The sequence below is a fragment of the Xyrauchen texanus genome, chromosome 26 (assembly GCF_025860055.1).
Source record: "Xyrauchen texanus isolate HMW12.3.18 chromosome 26, RBS_HiC_50CHRs, whole genome shotgun sequence".
NCBI classification, from domain to species: domain Eukaryota; kingdom Metazoa; phylum Chordata; class Actinopteri; order Cypriniformes; family Catostomidae; genus Xyrauchen; species Xyrauchen texanus.
In genome coordinates, this window is record NC_068301.1 from 12,461,446 (window position 1) to 12,489,350 (window position 27,905).

The following is a 27,905-nucleotide window of genomic DNA, read 5'->3' on the forward strand; positions in this document are numbered from 1 at the left end:
GAACTATGTGGTCTATAATTAGTTCATGCAAACCAGGCTATTGCTCTAATAACTCTATGTAAATTTAGGCCACATTCACACATTTAGAAGCCTGTATTTAGTTTCCTAATGCCATCATTTTCCAAAATATGCGCTTATGGAGAGTGTTTTCGAAAGTCTACACTTTCCGTGGATGAGAGATGTAAACGGAGCAAAATTAATGTGTTTTCAAACAAAAACACACAATTGTGTATGTGGTCTAAATTCATTACAATCAATAGAGAATGTTGTTAAAAGCATGTTTACATACACATCAATACACTGATAACTACCTAAAATCAGCGAATTCAAAAACTCAACATGAGATTTGAAATCATCAGTTGTGGTGTCAAGATGTGAACATTCATGCTTGCGCATCAGATAAGCCGATAAGAACGCTGGTAAAGGTGTTTATGTGCAATGCAAAAATGTTTCAGAAAATGGACAAAAATCTAGGTGTGCCAATAGGTTTATGCTTAACCGCTTATGACTACCCCGATAAAGGAAAACAGTTTTAGGCTTTACATGACCATACACTTTGTCAGTTTAAATATAATAAGTTCAAGATTGTGCATGTTCAGAAATCAGAGCACTACTATTCACCATCTATAGCTAGAATGCCCGCATATTCAGTTGAACACGCTTGACCAGATACAGCCTTTAAGCTCCCAGTTAACAACCGGCAGTCTCAGTTAAACAATTAGTGCACTTATAGTGTGTATGACTGTCTGAGACTGCAGCTACATAACTGCACATCACGAGCATTGGTCATAAAATTAAGACCTACAATTAAAAGTTGAGGATAAGAGCAGTTTTAACGACCTCTGCGCTAGTTCAGACTGGGCTTGCCTGTCTGAGGCTGTCTACAGACACAAACAGAACTGCCGGAATAGTAAAAACACACAAAACGAAAGACCAAAAACACTACTAAAGTGGGGGGGTGGAATCCTGTTTAGGGGTTTCTGATTGTGATGGAAATAAGGGCATCATTTGAAGAGTGTGTCTCTCCGTGTGTATGTGTGTAGGGTTCAGTGTCTGGACAACAGCTTTTTTTAACAGAACAATGGAAAAGCAGGCAGACCACAGAGGCTGGAGGAGTTGTCTGACATTAGCACAAGCAACGAAGCAGGGCAGAGAGAGGACACACACATACAGGTTGTCTAATTAAATGTTCCTACAACCTTCCTTCTCCTTTTGTAAACAATATAGACTAAAAATAGTCTCCTTTCTTACATGTATGACCATAAAACTTTAATTTGCATTTAATAGCTATAATATATTGATATATGAACCTGAAAGTGGCACACCCTTGTTCTTACCTTATCCAACCTGAACACACACACACTCACTCCTCCAAGTTCAATACAAGTCAAGCACAATCGACAACATCTTGATTACCACAAAAAATGTAGACATCCCTTGTTTATTTAAAATAACAAATCACAGTTACAGTAAGGCACCTACAATGGAATTGAATGGGGCCCGTTCATAAACGTTAAAATACAGTTTCAAATGTATAGCCACAAGACATACAAAGAATATATTTGAACAAGATTTTAGTGTGATAAAATCGCTTACTAACCCTTTCTGTGTAACGTTATATCGAACTTTATTGCCATGTCAATGTAATTTTGTTAAACCGTAAGTAGTTTTATCACACTAAAATCATGTATCTTGTGGTTATACTTTTAAAACAACATGTATTTTAATGTTTATGGACTGACACCTTTCACTTGCATGGTAAATGCCTTTGTTTTTTAAAACAAACGAGGGAAGAGTACAAATTTGAGGTAATCAACATTATGCTACGAATACTGCCGATTGAGCTTAACTTGTACTGAACTTAGAACATTCCTTTAAACAGACATCAAACATAAACACAGCCTTATTTAACATACATTCAGTACACACCCGTAATATAGAAGTCATAAACGGCATAATGGAAGAGAGACTGCTTAAGAGATTCAGTGCATTACTTGATAAGGTGTTTAACTTTCTCTTTATTGAGGAAATCATGCCAACTAGAACATTTAGTATGGAAGACACAACATGAGTCTTGGGTGAGTGTAAGTGCCTAGCACACAGATGGCATTTGTCTCCGTTTAGAGTGAGTCTCAACAGTCATCAACAGCTCTGAACACAGCATTACAAATACACATATGTACATACACACTGGGGTGGCATAAAACCCTTTGTTCAATGGCAAAAGAAACAGACACTTAAATAAATGACAGTTAGAATCAATAAAAAAGATGGAAATGGCAGAATGTAAATATGTGAACTTTTTCACTTTATGTGAATGTTCTCATTTGAAAAGCGCAATCTCCAGATTAAAGGAGGGATTTGTGGCTTTTTGTAAAACAATTCACAGTCTGGAATCAGTTTAAGCAAAACTGATTGGGATGAGGTATGTCTTTAAGATCAGTAACTTATCCATTTTTAGCAGCTTTTGATAAGTCAAGATGCAAAATCAAACTTGGCTCACTACTGAAAACACCCCAATACAGGCAAAGTAGGATTTTTCTCTTCCAATGAAATAAAAGAAAAAAATGACTGTATGTGTAAACATTTGCAGACAACCATATGATGCAAGCAAGGTTATGTATCAGAGTAACAGTTTAAACCAGTCATACAAATCTGAGAACTAATCTTTAATGTGAAGTTTGAGGTTGAGTTTAAGAGGTATTGGATCAGACGTGACAGGCTCATTAAATCAGGAGCTTTTAAAATTCTATGAATTTTTCACTTCACCGTTTTCATCAGCATCAGGCTAAAACCTAACAGAGAGGTATTGGAATCTCAATGCTAAATAATCATTAGCGTCAACACGATATCACTCTCAAAATAGACACACATGCATATCAACACAAAACCAGTCGAACATCTTTTCCATTTTGTTCATACAGAGTCTGTCTGGGTCACTTCCATTTGTACTGGGTTGCACAGGCTTACTGTACCCCCTCCTCTCGTAGGAACTGGAAGACGGAGGAAAAGTCTTTGTTAGCATAGCCACAGGCACACATGATGCGGTAGATCTGATGCGCCAAAGAGCCAAGAGGAATTGTGGTTTGGGTATTGGTAGCAGTGTTCTGGGCTAAACCAAGATCCTGTGAAAAGACACCATTGTTATCCTTTTATTTTCTAAAAAAAAAAAATAGGTAGTAATTATATTATATATATATAAAACCAAGAAAAAGTATGTGAACCCTTTGGAATTACCTGCATTAATTATGTATACATTTTTCTTAAAATCATCTATGTTACAATAATGAACAAACACAATCTGTTTTAACTAATAACACACAAATGAATGTATTGTTCTTGTACATATTGAATACATATTTCAAACATTCAGTGTAGGTGGAAAAAACATTTGAACCCCTGGGCTAATTACATCAACAAAAGCAAATAAGAGTCAGGAGTTCACAAACCTGGAATCAAATTAATGAAACAAGATTGGAGGTGTGGGTTAGAGCTACTTATAAAAAGCATTTTGAGTTTGCCATTCACATCTGCTGACGTGGACCATGCTTTGCATAAAAGAGAAGACCTACGATCAATAATTGTTGCTTTGCATAAAGCTTGAAAGGGTTAAACAAAGTAATCTTGGTTAAACAAACTGCCTATAAATGGGGCAAATTTTGTACTGCGTCTAATCTCCCTAGAAGTTGCCGTCCAGCCAATGTGATTCAAAGGGCACAACGCAGAATGCTCAATCACAGGTACTGGTTAACGTCTCTATTCATGAGTCTACTATAAGGAAACCATCTAGCAGGCATGGTGTCCATGGAAGGACACCACAAAGGAAGCCGCTGTTGGAAATTGTTTTTGTGGACTGAAGAAAATAACCCTGAAATGTTTGGGAAGAACATGCAGAACTACGTATGGCATAAAAAGGGCACCACATATCAGCATGAAAACATCATCCCAATGGTGAAGTATGGTGGAGGGAGCATCATGATTTGGGCCTGCTTTGCTGCAAGTTTATCAAGATACCCTACAGGATAATATCAGGGGGGCTGTGTGCCAGCTGAAACTCAGTAGAAGTTGGGTGATGCAGCAGGACAATGACAATTAACATTGAAGTAAATCCACTGCAAAATGGCTTCAAAAAAGAAAATCCACCTTTTGGAGTGGCCCAGTCAGAGCCAAGACCTTAATCCAAAAGAGATGCTGTGGAATGACCTCAAGAGTACTGTTCACACCAGACATCCTAAGAATATGGCTGAGCTGAAGCAGTTCTTTAAGTTTGTAGGTCGAAGAATGGTCAAAAATTCCTTCTGAATGTTGTCCAGGTCTAATGTGCAAGCTACTGGATATGCATGGTTGAAGTTATTACTGCCAAAGGAGGATCGAACATTTAATAAATCCAAGAGTTCACTTACGTTTTCCACAGCAATGTGAATGTCAAATGGTATGTGTTTAATAAAGACAAGACAGATTATAATTGTTAGTTTAAGCACATTGTGTTTGTCTATACGTGTAGACATTTTATGTCTAATTAATGCAGAGGAACAGCTAATTCCAAAGGGTTCACATACTTTTTCTTTCCACTGTATACAATGGGGTTCAAAAGTTTGAGTTTATATAAATGCTTCTATTCTACAATTTTCTAATTTCATATCATCAAATCCTGTAATTCCTTTTCATTATAAATTATCAGCATAACAATTTTACTGAAAAGTTTAATTGCAAAATTTACATGAATTTCATAATTGCTTATGAAATAATGAGAGGGTATTTAACCCTTTTGCTTTAATAAGTAATTAAGTATGCACCTTTCATGCTTTGACCCCTAAAGGTGTAGATATTGCAACTGAAGAGCCACGTGTTGCTTATATTTAATAACAGTGTATTTTTGTACTCTAGAAATGTACCTTTTTTCCACATCAAAATAATAATCTTAAAATCTCAATTTTCTAGTTTCAAAAAAACTTGTAATTGTACTTTAGACCTTTGTTTAGAGCTTTAAACTATGTTAACCACATTTGGCTTTTGACCATTGAAAATGTGTAACATTTAAAAATGTATGCATGGAACCCCATTGAGAGCCCAACATCTCTAGGATTCACCTTGAGCCTTAAAAATATAGATACCGAAAGTTAAGCTTGTTCTGAACCAGAATCTAAAATGATATTTAGATATCTTTATAACTTTTGGAGTTAGAGGCACTCCAATTTTGTAAAAGATATTTAGATATCTTTATAACTTTTGGAGTTAGAGGCACTCCAATTTTGTAAAAGCAAAAAAAAAGAGAGAAAAATGACCGTAAAAGTTGTCAGCTTAAGCATAATAAGTGTAAGATCTTGCATGTTCAGAAATCAGAGCACTATTATTTACCATTTTGTAAAGCTAGAATGCCTTAATAAAAGAAAAGTCTTTTTTCCCCATTTTTGGACTCAACAACAAGGGGTGCTGAAACCAATACGTATTTAGAAATACACCTTCCTTACTCTGTGTAAAAATCAAATAATGACATTGCCATCTTTCTAAGGTTATTCTTTTTATCTGTAGTTTTGATCCAAAATCAAAAAAGTCACTTTGACACCCCCCCACAAAAAATTATGAATTACTCTATATATATTTTGTTCCATGGTATTTCATATTTTGGCTTTGATCCTAGTTTCTCTATTTTTTTCACAAGTTAAAAAAATTGTGAGCACAGGATCACTGGTTGAGTTGACACAGAATGCCCCTTTTGCTTACTTTAGCCATTAGTGTAGTGCCAAAGCCTCCCTGGTAGTTGTTTGCAGACGGCACGCCTTCCATGACACCTGGGACGGGGTTGTATGCGTCACTGGACCAGCACTGCCCTGAGCTCATGTTCAGAATCGTCGCTAGTAGCTTCGGATCCAAACCCAATCTGAAAGAGAGAGAGAGAGAGGATGAGATCAAAGGGCAGAGGTCAGACACGCTGCTGACCTTAAGGCTCAGGATCAACTCATCCCTCAGTGAAAAAGCGGGCTTGGATAATACAGTATTGATATTTAACAGGAGATGCAGTTCATCATTTTCTTCTCTCTTGCATGTTGTCCCACACACACACAAATGCAGGGGTAATAAAACTGACACAAGCAGCTGTCTTATTAACTCACCCCACCAATCTGTCCCCCCGTAAGAGTAACAGGGGTGATTTTCAGTGCTGCATTTAAAGTAGATTGGACTGAAATGGGTTTCGCAGCTTCAACTCCATAACAGTCTTTGTGCATCCAAATAACATTGTATGATGAAGAACAGCAGCAGAAAACTGATAAGCAAAAAAAATACCCATGCAAAACTCTGCACCTCAGTGCAAGGATGGTTGGTTTCCAGGGCTTTGTTACGTAGTTGCCAAGGTGTTCTGAGTGTTTTTTTTAGTCCATTGCTTTGTGGTGGCTTACTGTCCGAATTAGGCCAAAAGAGCCCAACGTCCTCCAGGTACCTATTTTTTTTGTCCGTTTTGTTGTCTACCAGAAGGAAATTCTACATTTGATCACTAAGAAAAGTAATAACACACCATTCCCCAACAAGCCGTCCAATTTGAGGTATCATTCATGTCCGTAACATGAATAAATGGTACAAGACGAGGTACACACTGAAGATACTTAGGGCTAGGAGTTTGTTCGAATTGCTAACCCCAAGTACAGTATGAGCAATAGTAACTGATACTTGCCTTGGCAAACACCACTACTAAAGAACAACAACAGAAATGGATAGACAGCAGACTGTTTACTGAAACCAAAAAAATGGGGAGGCAGCTGACAAAAGAAAAAAAAAGCCAATTTGAAAGAAAAGAATGACAAAGAGAAGAAGAGGTAAATCTAGGGATGATGTGTAACTGGGCAAAGATCTGCCGTCTCTTGTTTTTACAAGAACATAAATAACCACATCAAGCACGACTTGACACATGCTGGAGTGGTAGCGGTAGTAAGACAGTAAAGTGTGCTTTTTTAGCTTTTTTATGTCTATTAAACTATGATGAGTGTTTAAGAGAAGTTATACAGTAACTCCACCTGTCTCTCATTCAGGGGACCGCGCCTTCATATACACACAAACGCACAAAAACTTTTATAAGTCTATGCAATAATTAAGAGACAAGGACACACAGCTGTGTGTAAAAAGTCTATTTCTTCCCCTTTCTATTATTCCATTCATCCCACACTGTCTGTTTTTACAGACTGTTTTGGAAATTCTAATCTCATTTATGTGTAAGTGTGTGTGTGTGTGTGTGTGTGTGTGTGTGTGTGTGTGTGTGTGTTTGAGAGCAAGCGTTTGTGCTACCCTGTCATTTGACAGTTGTTTTTTGGGGGATTTTGATGTCTGTAAACAGCCCACTGACTGACCCCATATCAATCTCCCTTTCTGCTCCTCTCTTTCTCACTTTCTCTCTTTATGTCTGTGTCTCTCTGTCTATTGGGGACAACCGGTGACATATGTTCAACATCGTTCCCCACCCTTCCCCCAGCTCATACACATACACACACATACACACGTTCTGGGTCAGTGACTGAAAAGGTTACTGCCTCAAATGCAACCTGGCTTCTCTGCTACAACACAAATCACTCAAGAAATCGCACAAGAAATCAGAAAAAGAGAGCATTTGTGTGAAGGGGAGGTGCCTTCCTGGTTAAAATGCTAAACACCACTGTGTATAACACACACGCTCTGCTCCTATGGACATTATCCAAATAATTTGCACATTTAATTAACAAGAAAGAAACGTAGCACTTTCAAAGGATACTCGTGAAAATCTAGCAGTGTTAAGTGTGCACAGGTTAATACATCGACAGTGAGTGAAATCGAAACAGATGTGCAAGTCTATTTAAATAGGATGAGTAAATTACAGTAAAAGAAAAAGGAGAGGAAATAAACGAGTGCCGTTTGATGTTTGATCACTGCATAAGGGGGCTGTTTTTTTAAAGACTTATCTTAATAAACTACGCTTCTTGTTCTCATTTCATCTTCATCAAACCCTGGTGCTCCCAGGATTAAGCTGTAAATACATACGCTTGTAAGCAAACACAGAGGCCCATTTTATTCATGTCTTTAAGAGGCAACAAACTAGTTTATTACCAAATATCTATTATAATTTTAAACATCTGTACACAGGCTGTGTGCTTGTGCACTTGTATGGTGGATGAACTAGAAATTTCAAAGCCTTTTCAATCTTTATTCCATGTGTATGTGGCAAGAAACATAGGCATCATTAAAAAAAAACAGGGCTCATTCGTTCTTGCAACTACTGTTTTTAAAGTGTAGACAGCAGCATATGCATGCATAAGTGATGACAGATAGGGAGTGGGAGGGGGGGTCACTTGACTGCCTTTTTGGGGACAATTCTTTTCCATGCAAAACATCACAATTGTCCAGAGCTACCCAGTAAGTCTTCAGAAATAAAAAGAAGACAGTGCTTAAATAAAAAAAAGGGAGGGATGAATAAGGAGATAACAGGAAGAACAAAAGATGCAACACGAAGGGTGAATAAATATCAATAATCCTCCTTAGTGAGAGATTAATTATGCTTCCAGAGTGCACCCTTCCTTTCCTATGGAAGGAGAAAATTATAATATCTTCCAATAAGCCAATCGCACATGCTCTTTACATTCCCTACATGAGGTTTGCTGCATGAGAGGACGGGCTGCAGTGTAGCATGGGAGATTTATGACAGCCTGGAATCCAAGGAGTCTAAATGAGTCTGGATATGTCTATGAGTGCGCACGTGCCTTCACACTCCTGATGTCCAAAGAAGAGGGATGACATCACTACAATTCTAAGGGTTCACTCTAATAATCAAGTAAATATTAAAATATATGAGATACTGCAAGTATCAGTAGAGACTCAAAAAAGAAATCTTTTAAGGACGTGTTAGTTTATCTTTTTTTCCATTCAATAAAAGTAAATGGGAACGAGGCTGCAAGTCCCTAAAATTCTGCCCCACATCTTTTGTGTTTAATGGAAGAAAATCACATGAGTTTGGAATGACTGTATTAAAGGTGCAGTGTATAACAATTTTCTTGTACTATTCGCATATTTTTGCCAATGTGTGAACGGGTTGTAACGCAACTTAAAAAACAAGCCCTTCCCGGACTTCCTAGGTTGCCTATTAAAGCCTGTAGACTGCTTTTCATGTGAAGGGAGCGGGTCGGTTTTGCTGGGAAAATCGAAAGGATGTGACGTTTATGAGTGCTCCCTAGAGCCTTGCCTCAGACAGTAGCTTCTCTTCCGCTACTCAACAGCGTCAACAGACAGTTTAGGTAACGTCAACTTAGAGATGGAATCCAGCAATCGACTCCTTCACAAACTCAGAGTAAGCCAAAAAAAATTAAAAAAAACTTATCTACTGAATCCCGTCTGGTTAAGCGGGAATGTGATCTTGGTCGAGCGAAAACTACAGTGAACATTGGCAGGGGATTTGATTCCTTGTGTTTGGTTTTGAGGATTATAACCGGTTTTGGGGATCAAAACCGACCCTGAATTGCCATTCATCTTATTGGACAGGTAAGCTTACATAACTGCAAAGCACATGAAATATAGTGCCTAAAGGTTTGATCTGTGTAATTTTAGCTAACTTGATCTTGCCTGCTAATGCAAATAAATTGCAAGCTACCGTGCTTCATAACTTTCAAATAATTTCAACGATCTTCTCTTTATAATAAAAGTTAGGCATGCAGGATAAATTTAAGCAAATACACTAGTTTCTTTATTGTAGTACAACATATGGCATTCAAATCATACAATAGTGCAGCATAACAGTGCAGTGCAACAGTAAACTGTCTGGTATAGTAAAGTAGTGTGTAGCTGTATGTGTGTTTCACTATGCTATGTTAGCTGATAAGTAGTTTTATTTTAGGCTCAAAGTTTGTAGTAAAACAATCATAACTGTGTAATTTGAATTATGCTACCCACGTGAATCACATTCAGTCTCTTTGTACGTTACATCATTGTTTTGGCCGATGCTCGCGTCCCTATGGAGTGGGTGCACGAGCTTGAGCACAAGCAACAGGTAGCTGGCTGCAGTTTACTTAACGGCCACAAGTGTCAGTAATAACAAGGGTTTCTGAATCTTACATACTGCACCTTTCAGGGAAAGCCATTGCCTAGAGAAGGTTTTCAAAAAAGGGTTCCAGAACCACTAAGAGTGTGTTTGAATAGAAATATGCTATTTATCTATGGGATAGAAATGCCAATGGTGAATTAAATTAAACCAAAATGTATAATAATTAAAAAAGAAATGTATTTTTTTTATAGTAATTAACTAAGATCACTAGGGTTCACTTGACCAAGACGTTTGGGAACCCTTAGTCTCACACATTGAGCTTCATGTGTGAGACATATGTTTCAATCTGGTGTGAATCGAACACCCATTTCCCATTGATGTCACCTCTCCATTATTGTATCAATAACAAGGGGCAAAAAGGCTGACTACAAAAATGGAAAAACATCCTTATTGTTATAGTCATGTCAATATTTTGGCCAAATAAAAAAGTGCTCATCTTACAAAAATTATTGGTAAAAACAATCCAATAAAATGTAGCATAACTTTCAAGAGAACACACACACACACACATACACACACACACACACGTTTGGTTTCCATGTTTTATGGGGACTTTCCATAGACAATGGTTTTTATACTGTACAAACTTTATATTCTATCCCCTAAACCTAACCCTCACAGAAAACGTTCTGCATTTTTACATTTTCAAAAAACATAATTTAGTATGATTTATAAGCTGTTTTCCTCATGGGGACCGACAAAATGTCCCCACAAGGTCAAAAATTTCGGGTTTTACTATCCTTATGGGGACATTTGGTCCCCACAAAGTGATAAATACATGCTCACACACACACACACATCTTCACCTAATTCCGAGGTTCATGGTCTCTGCTGTACCAATCATGCCAATCGCTAACAGCATGTTGTTGCAGATTTTCGCTGCCTGAAAAAGAAAATGACAAAACATCCATTCAGCCAAAACAGAAATTTAAATTCTTTGAAGAAACATTTGGTTATTAATCAACATTGCACAAGTATTCATGACCCATCAATAAACACATAGACAATAGAATGAATACATACATTTTCCATCCTGGTCTCATGAAAAATGAGTGAAATGGTGTCATAATCAGACAAAGTTTTTAAGGTGAATATTAGATGAAGGTTTTAATGTAGGCATTTCCATCCACAGAACTGGTGCTCACTGGATGTTTTTTTATTTTTGGCAACATTCTGAGTAAATTCGAGAGACTGTTGTGTGTGAAAATCCCAGAAGATAAGCAGTTACAGAAATACTCAAACCAGCCCATCAGACACCAACAATCATCCGGCGAATATCAAATCAGCCAATTGTGTGTCAGCAGTGCAGTGCATACAATCACGCAGATACGGGTCAGGAGCTTCAGCTAATGTTCACATCAACCATCAGAATGGGGACAAAATGTGATCTCAGCAATTTGGACCATGGAGGATTTCTGTAACTGCTGATCTCCTGGGATTTTTCACACACAACAGTCTCAGTGAGGGGCAGTTATGTGGATGGAAATGCCTTGTTGATGAGAGAGGTCAACAGAGAATGGCCAGACTTGTTCGAACTGACAATGTCTACGGTAACTCAGATAACCGCTCTGTACAATTGTGGTGAGAAGAATATCATCTCAGAATGCTATACTGTGAGGCGGGTTTGCACTGATTTGGTGTGGCTTATGAATATTCACACTCATTGTGGTTGATATAAATTGAAATACATGTTGTTAAACCCCTTCTCATTTTTACTGGCTCAATGTTTCATGGATATTGTCCAATGTCACCCGCAGAAACTCCTGTAAATAACGCGTGTAAAGAGTATTCCATTTTACCATGGGCATAAGCAAATTTCTCCACACTTAAATTTGTTGTCCAGAATCTAAAACTTTTTAAAATCGTTTGTTTGAATATATTATTGAAAACTTCTGTTATGTCAAATTTTTAGACTTATCAATAGCGTTATATCGAGTAGGTTTTTTTTTTAATTGCTTATTTGCTTACAACATTGCAACACAATGTTCACAATTCAGGGATTTCCCAAGGACCCCATGGATATTCGAAAAGGACACTAGTTTGAGAAACGCTGACACAGGATGATACCATCAAAGTCCCATAGTACTGCCACAGTACATTTTGTGGGTGGTGTTACTGTGTGAGCTTGCATCTGGCACATTACATAAGGTAACAGTTGAGAGCACATTCATGTTTGCCTGCATATACCTGGCCAGTTCCCACGTGGCCACAGTACACTACGTTTGCTCCCATACAGGTGAGCAACTCTTTGGCAGCATTAAACTCTTCTTCCACTCCGCCTACCATGAAGGTGAGTTTAGCCAGAATTGCTGCACCAACACCTGAGAAAGAAACACAGTGTAATTATTTTAAAAACCATACTGTGCGCAGAATCATTCATTGTCAACTTTTACTGTAACACAATGTTTATAGATTGTCTTGGCACCAAGGTACAATAATGGTATCAGATGGTAAAGCCATGGCACTTTAGTTTAACAAGAGACTGAATGATTACCATACTCATTTACCACAGTGTTAGCATGTTACTCCAAGATATATTTTTGTTCATGTGGGTTGTGGTCCCAGTGAAAAGGATATTTCCTATAACTTAAAGTGATGTAATTTAAAAAAATTAATTTACATAAAATACATACAATTAACTGGAATGATATATTATGATGTATTATGATCATCATCACCTTCCAACAATTACTGTAGAGCTGAGAATATCATACAGAATCAAATGTAATGCTGCCAATTTAAGTTAAGCAGGTCAGGATTTAGTTAACTCTGTCTCTCTCTGTGTGTGTGTGTGTGTGTGTGTGTGTGTGTGTGTGTGTGTGTGTGTGTGTGTGTGTGTGTGTGTGTGTGTGTGTGTGTGTGTGTGTGTGTGTGTGTGTGTGTGTGTGTGTGTGTGTGTATTAATAAGCTGTCTGGCACCAGTGGGACAGCATTAGAGTGTTTGACTTTAAAAGCCGATTGTCCAAATCATCCTTCACAACTCTCTGGAGGAAAAGTGTCCATTGTCCTCCTCCCTGCAAACAGATACACTTGCGTACGGCAGCTGTGCCTGAAGCGTCACGCCTCCCCCTAAGTGAACACGCCCCCTGGGGTATGAGTGACAGCTCTAAGGGGTAATTAACTTTACACTTTATCATGTTCAATTAAGCGCCACGCCTTAAAAGACCAAGCATAGCCAATCACGTTAAAGCGTGCCATGTTCTACATGGGAGGGGTCTTTTTTAAGGCTGCTGACATAGATATGTGTGTCCGGGGATTTGCCCGATTTGAATCAAATTAAAGCTGTAAAATTGGGCTTTTTTAACATTAAAATCTCATCTGCTGCACTAAAACCCCTTAATGCCCATGTGAACACACACACACACACACACACACACACACACACACACACACATAAAAACTTGCATCCCACTGTATATCACCCACTTACAACTAGACAATTCATTCTGAAAAAAAAGCATCCAGTTCTTTGAGGTGAGTGGTCTGTTTATGCGTATGTCGACACTAATGAATAGGCTATTTATACGGAGAAGCTAATAATGCCGAAGTTAATTATTAAAGACTAAGAAAAAAGAGCTGATTCTAGACAGCGAGAAAGAAAGAGAGGGAGAGAAAGGAAAACGGAAGACTTTATGACTTCCCTTTTGGTCTGTATTGATTTTGTCATACTAATCAGTCATCAATAATTCTCTCATTAGCTCAGCGTGTCTGTCATTTCCTTCTTACTACGTACAGTCTCCAAGAGTAAATGTGTGCATGCTTATATGCCTTGTATATATAAATAGGAATTGGTACACATTTCATTTGTTTGGACATTATTGTAATAAAACTGGTTCATCACACATAATGAAGTCTTTATAACATTAATTATCTAATTTCAAAATGGTACATTTCAAAACTGAGTTTCAAAGCGCAACATACGGTCACAAAGCGTTAATTCTGTGTATGCTTCCATGCCTAGTTTATAATAGGAATCAGTGAACATTTCACAAACGTTTGGACATTATTGTAACAAAACAGGTTTATAATGAAGTCACCATTAATTAGCATATTTCAAAACAGCATTTCAAAATGCTGCATACTGTGGCTAAGAGCAATTGTGCGAGTGCTTATATGCCTAGTTTATATATAAATAGGAATCAGTATGCATTTTAGATTTATTTTGGACATTATAGCACAACAACTAGTTTACTATACATAGGGAAAACTTTTTAACATTAATTAGCATATCATTTAACTTCTAATAATGCATGTAAAGTTAAAACAATAATGCACACACAGACAAAGGCTATTTTAAAATCAAATCAATATTGCATGTCCATTTATTATTTAATTGAAAAATAGATGTATTAAGTAGGATATTTATGTAGTAATGATAATATTCCAGTCTCTTGTATAGATTTGACTGTTGGCTCTTATTCAAACACAGGGACGTGAAAGGATTTACAGAATGCACGTAATGCATCTCGGCAAAAAAACAAACCAGCCCCGAGATTATTATCTATTATAATCTATTAAAGAAATCAAAATCTCCATGTGATGTGAGTGCTGAGGGAGACATAGACAATTGTTTGTGCTGTCAGGTACCACAAACTCTCTTTCCAGGATCTCAAAAGCCCCCATTTCAAACACTGAAACATTTCATTCGTGGCACAGTACCAGTAAACTACATTTGTGGATACAAACTTTAAAACACACTCTTTTCCATGCAGGCAAATTAAGTCTGTATGAAGGAGCTTAAACAACCTCATCAAGTTGTACGTCTCTGATCCTTTATTATGTGTAAATTAAAACCCCATGCCACCTCTCATCTTCTTTCTACAAGCCTCTATTACTGCTGAAGGTAATAAAGACTCCAAATGATGAAATCAGTGCTTTTTCAGCCCACCCCAACAAACAAACACATCCTTTTTGCAATCTATCATTTAGCCTCTTGAGCTGATCAATAACTTTTTTTTTTTGACTGTAAAAAGACCAGCATTGATCGGGAACAGACAATAGGGATTCAAAAGCGATGGTCTCTCTAAATGACTGCACTGGCAGGCTATTAAAGATATCTCTCTAGAGAACATTCTAGGAACCTTTCTTATTGAGTTTCCAATACTAGAAACACGGCTGTAAAAACATTAGGCAAACTTCAATAAAATACAGTTTTTAAAGACGTCATATAAGAGGATGTCAATGATTCATTAATTTTACGATCAAAGCAGTATTGGATAATCAGGCCAGTAAATGCACACAGTTCTCATCATGCCTAAACTGCTCGAACTAAGCCAAGACAGTCAAACCAAATTTTGATTAGCCAATTTAGTATTTTTTTCTCATGCAGCACAGAACGCTAAAGCAACATTTTTGTTTTTTTTACTTTGGCTTTTAATGCAGTGGGAACGTAAACAAAAACTATTTACTAGCTTCATGTGGTTAAACCTTATAATTATGACCAAGAGAAGATATTTTCCTCAAACAAATTTAAAACACCAAAACTAACATAATACTTTTGGTCTAGATATATATAAAAAAAATTAAAAAAAAAAAACACATGAGAAAAATCACAGATAAAAAAAAAATACCAAACAGTTCATACACCAGCAGGACTAATGTGGCATACTATTGACAAGTTCACAAAGGAAAAAAATAGTTTACGAGCCACCACAAACACACAAACGTAAACCTTTGCACTATCACATTAGAGTCTTACATAAACGGGGGAGCTATGTGCTATTGGATTATCTCACAATCTTCATCATTCTGATAAACAGGACTTTAATCACTGCGATCGTCACCTACATCCTCGGCACGCGACCATGCTGTTCCTTTGAGTGTGGACTACAAGTGAAGAATGATCTGGAATCAATGAACTTCCAGGGCAGGATCATCAGTATATTGGCTCATAAGGATGCTGATTAGTGGCCCTTCACACTTGTTCCTCTAATAAGTACCATCATCAGCATTTTAAAATATCCATAAATAGAGGACTTAAAAGATGCTTAATGATAATTATCTTCTGGGTGATAAGTATACACTTTTATACATAAATACACATCAGACAGTAACTGTTTAAGGGGAATAAGAGGTTTGGCTTTGGTTTTTGAGTGACAGTTCCTCAACAGGGGGCATAAGTGCATGCCAGATGACACAGGAAAATGATGGACAGCTTTTCATTCACTTCCTCTTATTGCAGCAATCATATACACATCATGTTGCTGCTTCTAAGACTACACAGCTATTACAGGGAAAGTTCAAGCTAAATTTAAAATTCTGTCATCATTTACTCACTCTCGTGTTGTTTCAAACTCATAAAACTTTCTTTCTTGAATGGATATTAAACAAGATATTAGGCTAAATGTTTGCCTCTGTCACTATTCATGGCCATTGTATGGATAAAATGCAATTAAAAGGGAATGGTGACTGAGGCTTATATTCTGTGTAACATATCCTTTTGTTTTCCACGGAGGAAAGTCAAATGGGTTTGGAAATATTTGCGTTGAGTAAATAATATTTGGTAAAACTATCCATTTAAAACAAAGACTTATAATATTTCCTCACTCGAGGATTTCAGATCAATCAGACTCAACAATATAAACAAACAAGCAGAAAACACATCAACACATTCACACACAGCTATATAAGAGGCCCAGTTAGACAGCTGCTATGGGTCTGTTTCCATCTGGAGTTCAGGACAGACACAGACTACCCCCTTCACATGCACGTCTCCCAGTCCCTGGCCTTCCCAGCGAGGATCTTGTTATGATAATTCCTCTGTCACTCACCAATCTGTCAGCCTGCCTCATCCTCCCCCTGCTGCTCCGGCCAACAGAGGGCAGATATATTAATGAGGTGCCAAAAAACAGCACTGGGAAAGCTGATCTACATTAGGATATATCTGGAGTCCCACCTCTCTGGTCAAACCAAAATCCAAATGACCTATTGTGTGGGGCATCTGCTGTCTGTTTACAATTATTAGTGAGTAAAATTTGAACAGCTTAACTAAAACTAAATTGAGATTTACAGATTCGCACATAATAAAGAATAGACCACAATTCTGCAGTATGTCCAGTACGTTAGAGCAGGTTAAAAAGTTGCATTAAAAACAATGAAAAATAATTTATTTTTAACAAAACGTTTGGGCATTTGAAGAGAATACAAGATGGTACAGATGGTGCATTCAAATACAAACATGACTCGTTTTGTATTGAGTGAAAGAAAATATTGAACAGTTAAAAAAATAATGCTTTTGGCACACTGTTAACACTAACAGTAAAGAAAAAGAAGTAAAAAAAAAGTTTTTACTGTTCTAACTAGTTTTAATAAAAGTTACTGTTACTCTCTAAATCCTAAAGTTTTCATTAATAAAAAGATTTAAGTGGTTGTAATTAAACAGTACTTGAAATGTCACATGTTGGAATCATAACTCAAATATATACAATATAAGTACAAAATTGTGGCTGTGACCCATAAGTCCTTGAATAAAATATGTATGTTTGGACAAAACAAGGGAACTTGTGTAGAAAAATAATTACTCTGTTTTAAAAAACGTATAGTTTAATTCTTAGGACTATAATTGTTGTTTTGTTGTAGTTGGTTTATAGTTGGGATTTGTGTGAAGTCACTGTTAGGGTGATTAGTGTTACCTCTGGTGAAGCCTGTTAAATGTAAGCCATTCTTCTTTACTCAACTGTACTTTAAGTGTAGACAAACTAATTTACTAATGTAAAATTTTACCAATTCAATGTCTCTGCTGTCCTTAATAACTAAAATTTATTTTTAGTGTTTCGGATGCTATAAAATGTATATTATGTAATATTAACATATTACATTTGTAAATTTTTCAAGGTAATGTGACACTTCAAAAAGACATATACACTACGGTGTTCCTGCATGTGGTAAACTGGAAGAGCAGACTGCTAACTACACAAATGTCATGGGTTCAATTCCCAGGGAACACACAAATACTGATGAAATGTATACTTCGAATGCACTGCAAGGTACCAAAGAGACAATTGCTCCTAAATGGATAAAAGTGTCTGCCAAAGGATTATATGCAAATATCACCATAAAAGCACATGGAGAGCTGAGAAATTTGATTAAAAATGGACAAATTCATGATTTACATTTACCTGTCAACTCTGGCCTGATTGGCATTTATTTAAAGGATATTCCAGGTTCAATACTACTTAAGCTCAATCAACAGCATTTTTTTTTTTAAACGTGTTTGTTACATTCAGAGTAACATTTCTTTATTATTTATAATGCAGCTTTAAAGGACAATCTGAAAGCTGCAGATTATCATCCTTTATTAGTGATGGTCTTTATACGGCGAACGCTGTCCCATTGAGGCTGCTCTCATGCATGCAATGTTATATCAGTGAGAGAGAAGAAAAGAGGATCATGGTCACACTTTCAGGAAAGGCCTAAATGAGTCAAATAAAGATAAAATATTTTACAACAGTGGTTCGGGTCCTCCAATCTGATTGGACAAACCATGTTTCAAGAGTCTGGAGTCAAAATAACATGCCATATTGTGTCTAACATGCACGTCAACCAATATTATATTGTAGTTTATAGAAAAGTTGTATAAAATCAATATCACATTCTCATTGGCGTAGTTGCACTGTTGTCAGCACGGCTGTGATTAAGCCATAGGCATGAGGCCGCAGGTACAGTTTAGGACAACAGCACTCTTGTTTGTGTTATATTGCTCATAGGGATAGTTCAACCAAAAATGGTTCAATATTTAAATAATTTTTTAACATAAAATGTGAAAGTGGAGATTTATGGTTTCTACACCTAATATAGCTTCTGAAGAGTTAACCAACAAGTCTTATGGATCACTTTTATGCTGCCTTTATATGATTTTTGGAGCATCTAAGGTCTGGTCACCATTCACTTCCATTGTAAGGACTAGTGTTGTCAAAAGAACTGGTACTTCGGTACCAAGTCGATACTAAAATAAAACAAAAGATGTCATGATACCAGTGTTTCTGCAGTACTGAGCACCGACTCGACCCGTTATAAGCACACTGTATGACACATGACTGCTTTAAAAAGCTAATTTTGAGTGCATGCTCTGTTATTCCTTACAATGAAATAGCCAATGAATCAAATTAAAACCATGACATGTCCTAGTGTGATTTATTAAGCCATTAAAGGCTGCAATCTTCGTATGGGCTACGTACTTTGAATGAATGTATAAATCTGACCGCATACATATTGAGAAACATTCACAACATGTATCAGATGACAGAGCAGAGCATTAATCTACTGTGAACCACACAGCAAATGCAAACTATATATTTATATAATTAAATCACAGCATTTGCACTTTAATCTCCACTCAGCTTTATGTATATTGCATTTAAAACAACAGAGTTAACCAATGTGCTTCACAGTAATACAATTTAAAACATAACATTTCAAAATGAACACATACACAAACACCAGTAATCTAAAACACAAAATACAAACACTCCAAAACTCATCATAATAAAAGCATAATAAAAGCTGTTTCAATATATAAGCTAGATGCCTGAAATTGAAGAAATTGTGATAGAAATTACAAATATATAGTATGATGTAATGTTCACTATAATGATAATAATAATAATAATAATAATAATAATAATGAAGCAATACATCACAAGCAAGACAGCTGTTGATTAAAAGTTTGGCAAAAAAAACACAATGACATGTTGAAAAGTTCTATTTTCAATTGTTAAAAGATTTAAGAATTAATTAAATAAAATTAAACTAAAACAGAGTTCTAGAAAATAAAGATAATAATATAAAGGAAAATGTGATTTGGTAAAGAATAAAACAGATTTCATTAGGCTGCTACTTAAAATCACTTAAGCAATGCATCCTTGACTGAGAAACACTTGAAACATGCATTTTTGTTTTTTTAAATGTTTAATTTACATTGAAAAGTAACTTTTTAAATAGGCCAAACAGGTGTGCTCAATAGCACTTTATCATATTTATGCTGTGGTACCGAAATTGGTATAGAGAACCATTACATTTCATGGGTATTGGTACCGACTACTGAAATTTTGGTACCGTGACAACACTAGTAAGGACTAATAGAACTGATATATTCTTCTAAAAATTATTTGTTTGTGTTCTGAAGAAAGTCCAAAACATCTGGGATGCCATGATGAGAGAATTTAAATTTTTAGGTGAACTATCCCTTTAAATAAATTAGATGAAACAGGGGAGTTTCACAGCTGAATGTGAATTATACAAATATACATCAGGAGTTACGTATGTTAGCAAGTACCACACTTGACTTGAGGTTATGTACCAATACGTCCCTACAAAATACAAATCAAACCGAATCCCACCACACACAAAACTGTGACCCAAACGCTCTCTCGCATAGAGAGCCGGAGTTTTCCCACCATAAGGTTTAGAAAGAGAGTGAGCAACAGTGTGGCCGCAATCTCAGCAAAAACCGAGGAATGTGGGTAATTACTGTTAACTAGCCAAGCACTTGTTAGACACGGCAATGGCTGCACACCCCACGTTTCAGAGCATGTGACGTTAGCTGGGGGTTTGTTGTGGGTCCAATTCTACAACAGCAGACGGTGAGGTTTGTGCCTTTGAGTTTATTACAAATCTACGCAAAAGAGGACAAAGAGCGAGAAATGAGAGAGAGACAAAGTGTTCATTCGTCATTTTACGAGTGTATTATTTAAGAAACACAATCTGATGTGCCAAACCTTAGTGACGCACACAAAGCCAAGAGGATAAAATTATATCAAAAGAAAATCAGCTTTAAAAAAATATTACATGATCTCACACATGCATGCATATTCTGCTTTCCACAACAGAGACCACATATGCAGGCAGAGGATGGGAGATCATTGGGAATGGACTATCACACACATTGGCGTCACATTGGCTGGAGTGCCACCTTCTGGACAGCTGAAGTGTCAGTCTGTTTACATGAGCACTAGTGCTGCTGTGTTTTGTGGTCTGGTCTGATAAATGTTCCCAATATGGAGCTTATAAAATTTAAAATTGACTGTTCAGGCTATTGAAGAGTTTACCTATGATTTGTTTTCGCACAGAAGAACGCACATTATTGATATATTAAGTCTTAAGGGATTGTCCACCCATTTACCCTCATGTTGTTCCAAACCCACATGAGTTTTCTCTCATCCATGGAACACAAAAGGAAATGTTATGCAAAATGTTATGGACTGACTCTCTCAGTCACAATCCACATTAATTTGTTTGTGTACCAAGTTTGGATTAGAAGGGTGGGTACAGAGTGTTTTATTAAATTTGTATATTGTGTTTTTGATCTGATATTACTTTTAAGGTGCTCTATAAATACACTTGACTTGGCTCGATCGGAGTTAGGTCAGATGTGTCAATGGGTAAGCTACTGTATATCACCCCCTTAATCAACAAACTGTACCACGTGACAATATATTTAGAAAGGGCCCATCAAGTACAGCTGCCTGCAATTAAGCAATGTACATAAGAGAGACAACACCCTTTTTATGCTAAAAAGTCAAAGTAATTTTTCTACATGACAGCTAAAATGGATTTGATGTTAAAGCTGTTCCAGTGCATGGATAGTGATAGTAAACTTTGCATCCAAATGCAGGAAACACTATACAAATATTCACCTTTTCCCAAATGATTCAGCTTACCCCTTGACATGAAACAGTTTACCCCTCATATGGGGTTAGTTGTGTCACTCGGAAACTACTTTTAGAGAACTCATACTGCTATGGCCCTGTTTAAGATGCTTCTTATTTCAACTGATAGCTCGAAATACAACTAGGCGCATTAGTTTAGCCTCTCTCGTTTCTTCTTGCCGAGGTTAACTTATGTAAAAAGTGATACATTTGACCCCTCTCTACCCTATAATTCTTAATTTTTGGTGACACTCAAATGTGCATAAAATGTTGTTTTATCACAAGTCTCATACTCCTTTATTTGGCTTCCACTAGGGCTGCCACGTAATAGTCGACCAAACGTTAGTCGATGAGAAGAGTCTTGGGTGACCAATGTTTGATTGGTCAGTTTGTCTCAGAAAAAAAAATTCACAGGAAGTGGCGAAGTCACAGAGTCAGTGTCGGACAGACATGATCGTTTACACAGCTGGTCCATGCAGTAATTAATTATGTTGGCAGGAAATCCAAAGTGTGGGATCATTTCGAGAGGGTAAAGGATGACCCCAAGAAGGTGACATGCAAGCTCTGCATTAATTGACCTCAAACATGACTTATGGGTTATAAATACAATTATTATTTAATTACTTATTTTTAAACATGATTCACAATCATGTTTTATATAATTACACAGTGATGACTCATCGACATTATAGACATTACAGTTTTATCTTCTGTTAATGTAGATCTTCTGTAAAGCTGCTTTGAAACGACGTGTGCTGTGAAAGGCGTTATACAAATAAAATTTACTTGACTTTTCATTTGAAACATGTAAGTAGCCTAACGTTGGCCACTTAGCATGGCCACTCGCTCTAACGTTAGATAATTATGTGCTATTAGGCTTATCCAAGTGTTCGTGGGGTGTGGGGAAGGTAAATTAGTACCTTGCATACTGCATGTTTAACTTAATGTGCATTTCTATATATAAATTAACAAAATGTTTAGACAGTCTCCTTGCTGATTTTTCCGACACATTCAGAATCATTACCGATTTGCAGGTGTCGCTGCAGCTTGTTTCGTGCATGCGCTTGTACAACTTATATTTTAAAGGCTCATATGGTTTAGTATTTCTTTGTAATGTAGAACAGTGTTAGCAATGTTACTTATAACATTCTTTCTCAGTCCTAGAACTCAAAGCCTTTTCTGATGCCCCTAAATATATATACAAGTAATTTAATTAATATCATAAACGTGCGACAACTCGTCGACTAATGGCTTAAACTAACCACTACTAGTCGACTAGGAAAATCTTTGGTTGGGGACAGCCCTAGCTTCCACACAAAAGGAAATTTGTTAAATCATCTTAATTGCTAAGAGGGTAAGGAAGGATTAGATCACAGTCTATTGCAAGAGCTTGGACACAAAACCATTCACTTTTTTATAGCCTAGTCTCCACACACACACACACACACACACACACACACACACACACACACACACACACACACACACACACACACACACACACACACACACACACACACACACACACCTAGCAAACCTTTAATGCCTTAGGAGTGAAGAAGAATTGTGCAGCTTAAACATGTGCTTATGCAGGGCAGTTTCTCAGCTCTTTATTGCCTTTTATCTACATGAAAGGCATTGGCACTGGGAGAGCCAACATTACGGCTCCATCAAAGTAAAAGCTACTGACAGCGCTGTCCTCCATAACGGCTCAGGCCATTAAAGGTCCTGTCACAGAGCTTCCACAGAAACCCTACATAATCTAACTGGGAGTGTGTTTGTGTTTCTGGAAAATCATGGGTTTCTTCATCTCCATTAACTCTAAAGGAAACGATTCAGCTACAGTGCTCGTTAAACAATTTCAAACCTAAACTCAGAAGTAAATTTGCATTGAATGAGATTTAAAAAAAATAAGCTTTTACATTTAAACAAAAATGGCTTTAATAATGCAATTTTTACAATACCTTTTATCTAGCTGGTTCTAATGTGATTTTTAGTGGATGTGTGAAGTCAGTTCTCTTCAAGTTCACACAGGCGCCAAACAGTGTATCCACAAATTTTGGTTTGTTTCACTACAATTTGATCACTAGAAAGTGTCCAAATATAAATGTCTTAATTTTGAACAATATTTTTTTTATTATTATATGAAACCTAATAATTTTTGTTTATAAACGTTGCGCTTGAAAAGTTTGCTTGTCCCATCTTTCTTTAAAATAAATGCCACTTGGCTTGATATTTTGTTATTCACGCCAATGCAAAGACATTCAAGCATTTTCATGTGCAGCTAACGTGTCCAGTTTAATTCCTAATTTAATTTCAAGTCAATTTATTCCCTCAAAAACTATTTTTACAGGTTGTTCAGTTTACTATCACAACTTGATTTATTGTGTTATTTCCAATTAAATTTGAAAAATGTAAGGTTACTTAATCCATTTGTGTTTGGACTATATGAATACATTTTGTAGCAGTGATGAAACTGGGCAGGGGATTTCCATTTCCCAGCATGATTTGCATTGGACTGGATAGGGTGAACGAATGCTGAAATTAAGTGTTATTTTATGCCTTTTTGAGCAAGATAAGAATAGCAGATTTGTTCAAGCTTAATGTTCTGTTATATCTGTATTTAAAAAGAGTGTCTGTTATGTTGGAGTTGGGGGTTACCATTGTGGTGAAGAATGGTGCTTGTGCCTAGGTTGAAGATGTTCTTTCATCATCAAGTGATGTTTGATTAGCTCTAGAAGCAGTTGCTATAAAAATTTCACTGTCCTTACACTTGGTCACCTGGCATATACTAATGATGAATAAATTATTGGACCAACATAAGAAAATTAATTAAAATAAATCTAAATTTTGTTTGACGATCCTAATAAAGTTGTTAAAACTACTATAGTACATTGATTTGACGTAATACAACTAAATTATGTTGGCTAAATCAAACTAATTTTAAAGAAAGAAATTGCTTGTAAAAACTCTCAAATTCAATCAAGTAAGGGTAATGACTTTATTTAAGAGTAATGAGTGTTCCAACATGGAAAATAAATTGGTGTCTTGGATAAAACTGTACCTTAATTGAAGTAATAGTTTTAAAAATAGAAAAGTATTTTTCATGGATTTTTCACCATTTGCAAGAAGTTTCATTAATTGTAATAATAACGTTGTTATGTATAGGAGGTGAATGTGTGCCAAAAGACATTTTTCGTAGTGTTAAAGATACTACAGAACTGACAAAACAGATGGAGACGTTCAATACATCTGCAAACCTACTGATCACAATAAAAGCCTGAGTGAGAACATGGTTTAATCATTAAACAAAAGAGTCACACTGTAATTGCATCTCCACAGAGAGCACTTCCAAGAAAACTAAATAAAGTGATCCTGTCAATCAAAATGAGTGCGCCATTATGTCTATTGTAACAAGAGGTTGTTACCAAGGTTGGCCATACCTCCTGACACTGGAGCATCCATGAACACTGCACCCATCTTCTCAGCGGCAACGGCCATCTCCCTGGATACTGCAGGGTCGATGGTGCTGGAGTCAATGAGAAGTGTGCCTTTTTTAACCTTCCTAAAAAAAAGGAATGTTGACAAAAAGAGCTCAGAGCCTTCAAAATATGCACATCCAAATTGGACAGGCATGGCATCCTTTGTTCCCTTGCCCTACATTTTACAATAAGCACTTTGACAATACTAAAGTTTGGCATACTTGGCATTTTCAGTTAAGGCATTTTGTGTGCTCTAATTGAATATAACCTCACTGAAGGTGAAAATGTCTCTACGTACAAAAGATTTTGGTAAGTTTTGCTCAGCTTTGTTTATGTTATTGTGTGCATTAAACCCATGTGTCTTTTTAAACATTACAAAAGGCAAAATGCAGTAATTATGCCAACTCTGAAATTGGAGACTTTGTTTTGATTGTCCATACGCACATGGATTGGCCCTCATTAGAAATGTACTTGAATCTGAGCATCGCAGAGACATACCAGTCTGTCATAGGGCAGATTATTAGAGACCAAAAGTGTTACCCAGTTTTGAAAAACAAATTAGTTACTGCATTTTGCCTTTGCACGGCAGTGTTGGAAACTGTTATTCTAACCCTCGTTTATGTAGAATGTTACACTAATATTGTGTTTTGCATTTCTCCCCTCAAAGCAAATTAGCTTCTGTAAATCACAACTAATTCAAGACTTTCCCAGAATTAACACACATTTAATAGAATTACTAGGTTAAGCTTAGACTCATTCTAATTCCACTGTCAGTGGAAACTCTTCCTTGAGGGATCTCTTTAAAGTAAAGTCAAAATATATTTATAGAGCACATTTAAAAATTTAACCAGAGTATTAATAAAATAGGAAAATGCATGATCAGTTGACTTTGAAACTTTAAAAAGTATTAAATGCTAACAAATAAAAATAGGCCTTTAGGCTAGATTTAAAAGCAACTATCGACGAAGATTATTCCAGAGTTTAGGGGCAGCTAAAGAAAAGGCCCGATCACCTTTAGACTTACATTTTGAGTGAGGCCCAGATACAAGTAGTTGATTACTTGATCGAAGCATCCTGGGGGCAGAGTCAGCCTGTGCAAGGCCTTATATGAATGAGCAAATTCTTAAAATCAACTCTAAATGTAATCAGAAGCCAAAGCAATGAGGCGAGTACTGGAGAAATGTGATCCCTTTCCTTAGTTCCAGTTAACAATCTGGCTGCCACATTTTGGACAAAAGGGAACCAGACAAGCATGTGAGTTATCAAATTCATATAAGCAATCTAACCTGAGTTGTACTGTCCTGGTTAAGTAGGACATAAAATGTATCTCCTAATTGTTCAAATTCAGTCCATGAGGATAGCACTGTATGTGGAGACAACAAGTAGACGATAACTGCAGTCTGCAGTTGGGCCCCAGAAAACGTTCCCCTTTATCCCCCCTTATGGACGGCCCTGACTGCAGATACTGTGGTTTATTCTGTGAGGACATACTTAAGGATCCCGTTGGGTCCTGTGTAAACCTCTATGACGTTGGGGCTGGACGGTAGCATGGTGATGATGCGGTCAGCTTTATCTGCCACTTCGGCGGGGCAATCCAGGATCTGGGAGGAAGAGCAAGTGCAACTGATTTTATAGGCTTAAAATAAACACATAAATGTGTGTTTGATCTAGTCACATAAATGGAGCAAATCATGGAACAACAGTGCCTTCATGTAAAGGAATATTCCGGGTTCAATACAAGTTAAGCTCAATCGACAGCATTTGTGGCATTATATTGACATTTATACCTGTGCTCCTGAGTCCTGAAGCTCTTTGCAAGACTGTGGGAAGACATCAGTAGCAATTACAGGATATCCATGCATCAGCAAGTTTCTAGCCATGGGTGTACCCATGTTACCCAGTCCAATGAAACCCACTGGGGTCTTGGAAGCCATTGATCTATGGGATACTGCAAAAAAAAAAAAAAAAAAAAAAGAAAGAAATGGAAATCATAAATGACAGGGAATTGAAATCTACTCTATAGAAATGCAATGCCATAACACCCAAAGAGTGCACATGACAAGGTTGACAGCAGAATATTTTCAAAATGTTTAGAAATGAGAAAATATATATGACAGTGAGCTTCATGGCAACATTTCAATGGAAAACGTAAGAAAATAAATCTAATGTCAGTGTAGTGTAATGCGCAGCTGCCAAGTTCATAAAAATACCCGTCCGTAACACTTATGTGCATCTACACTATACACTTGTTAAAAGTAACTTAGAAATTCCTTAATATACTGAAAAAGTGCAACCTGTGAGCACTTTAAAAAGGATAAAACCCAGTTCAGTTACAACTTATTTACTATTAAAACGAGTCAAACAGCTATTTCAAATTGTTTGGCTTGCATAATATCATTTGACGTGATCTTTAATAATGGTCAGCTGACCTTGGTACATCGCTAGACAATCTGCAGCAGAATATTTGCAGACTGACAAACAAACCAGATGAAAAACATTTCCAATCTACTATTTGCAATGACAAGCGCGCGCTTTGACCCACTTTATAAGGCAGTGGAGAATTAATAGGGAAATAACGTACCCAGCGTGAGGTCCACATGTTTATTGAACCTTTTATAAAAATTCCAATGCCCTCTTAACAAGGCGGCCATGCTTATTTCCCCTTGACCTCAGCACCTCATTGAAAATGTACGACTTGGGAACTCAAGGGGCGGTGTTTATGAT

General features: G+C 36.8%; 1 protein-coding gene across 1 annotated transcript; it reads right to left on the reverse strand.

The window, feature by feature from the left end:
- Nucleotides 1-2,006: 2,006 nt before the first annotated feature.
- LOC127620044 (3-hydroxyisobutyrate dehydrogenase, mitochondrial-like) lies at nucleotides 2,007-27,889 on the reverse strand. The gene is made up of 8 exons (XM_052093121.1): nucleotides 27,763-27,889; nucleotides 26,969-27,129; nucleotides 26,673-26,782; nucleotides 25,143-25,264; nucleotides 12,242-12,375; nucleotides 10,861-10,937; nucleotides 5,725-5,881; nucleotides 2,007-3,125 (listed from the first exon to the last, which is right to left on the reverse strand). Exons 1-8 carry the CDS (start codon nucleotides 27,830-27,832, stop codon nucleotides 2,967-2,969), a joined length of 990 nt encoding a protein of 329 aa, XP_051949081.1. The 5' UTR covers nucleotides 27,833-27,889; the 3' UTR covers nucleotides 2,007-2,966.
- Between the last annotated feature and the right edge of the window lie 16 nt (nucleotides 27,890-27,905).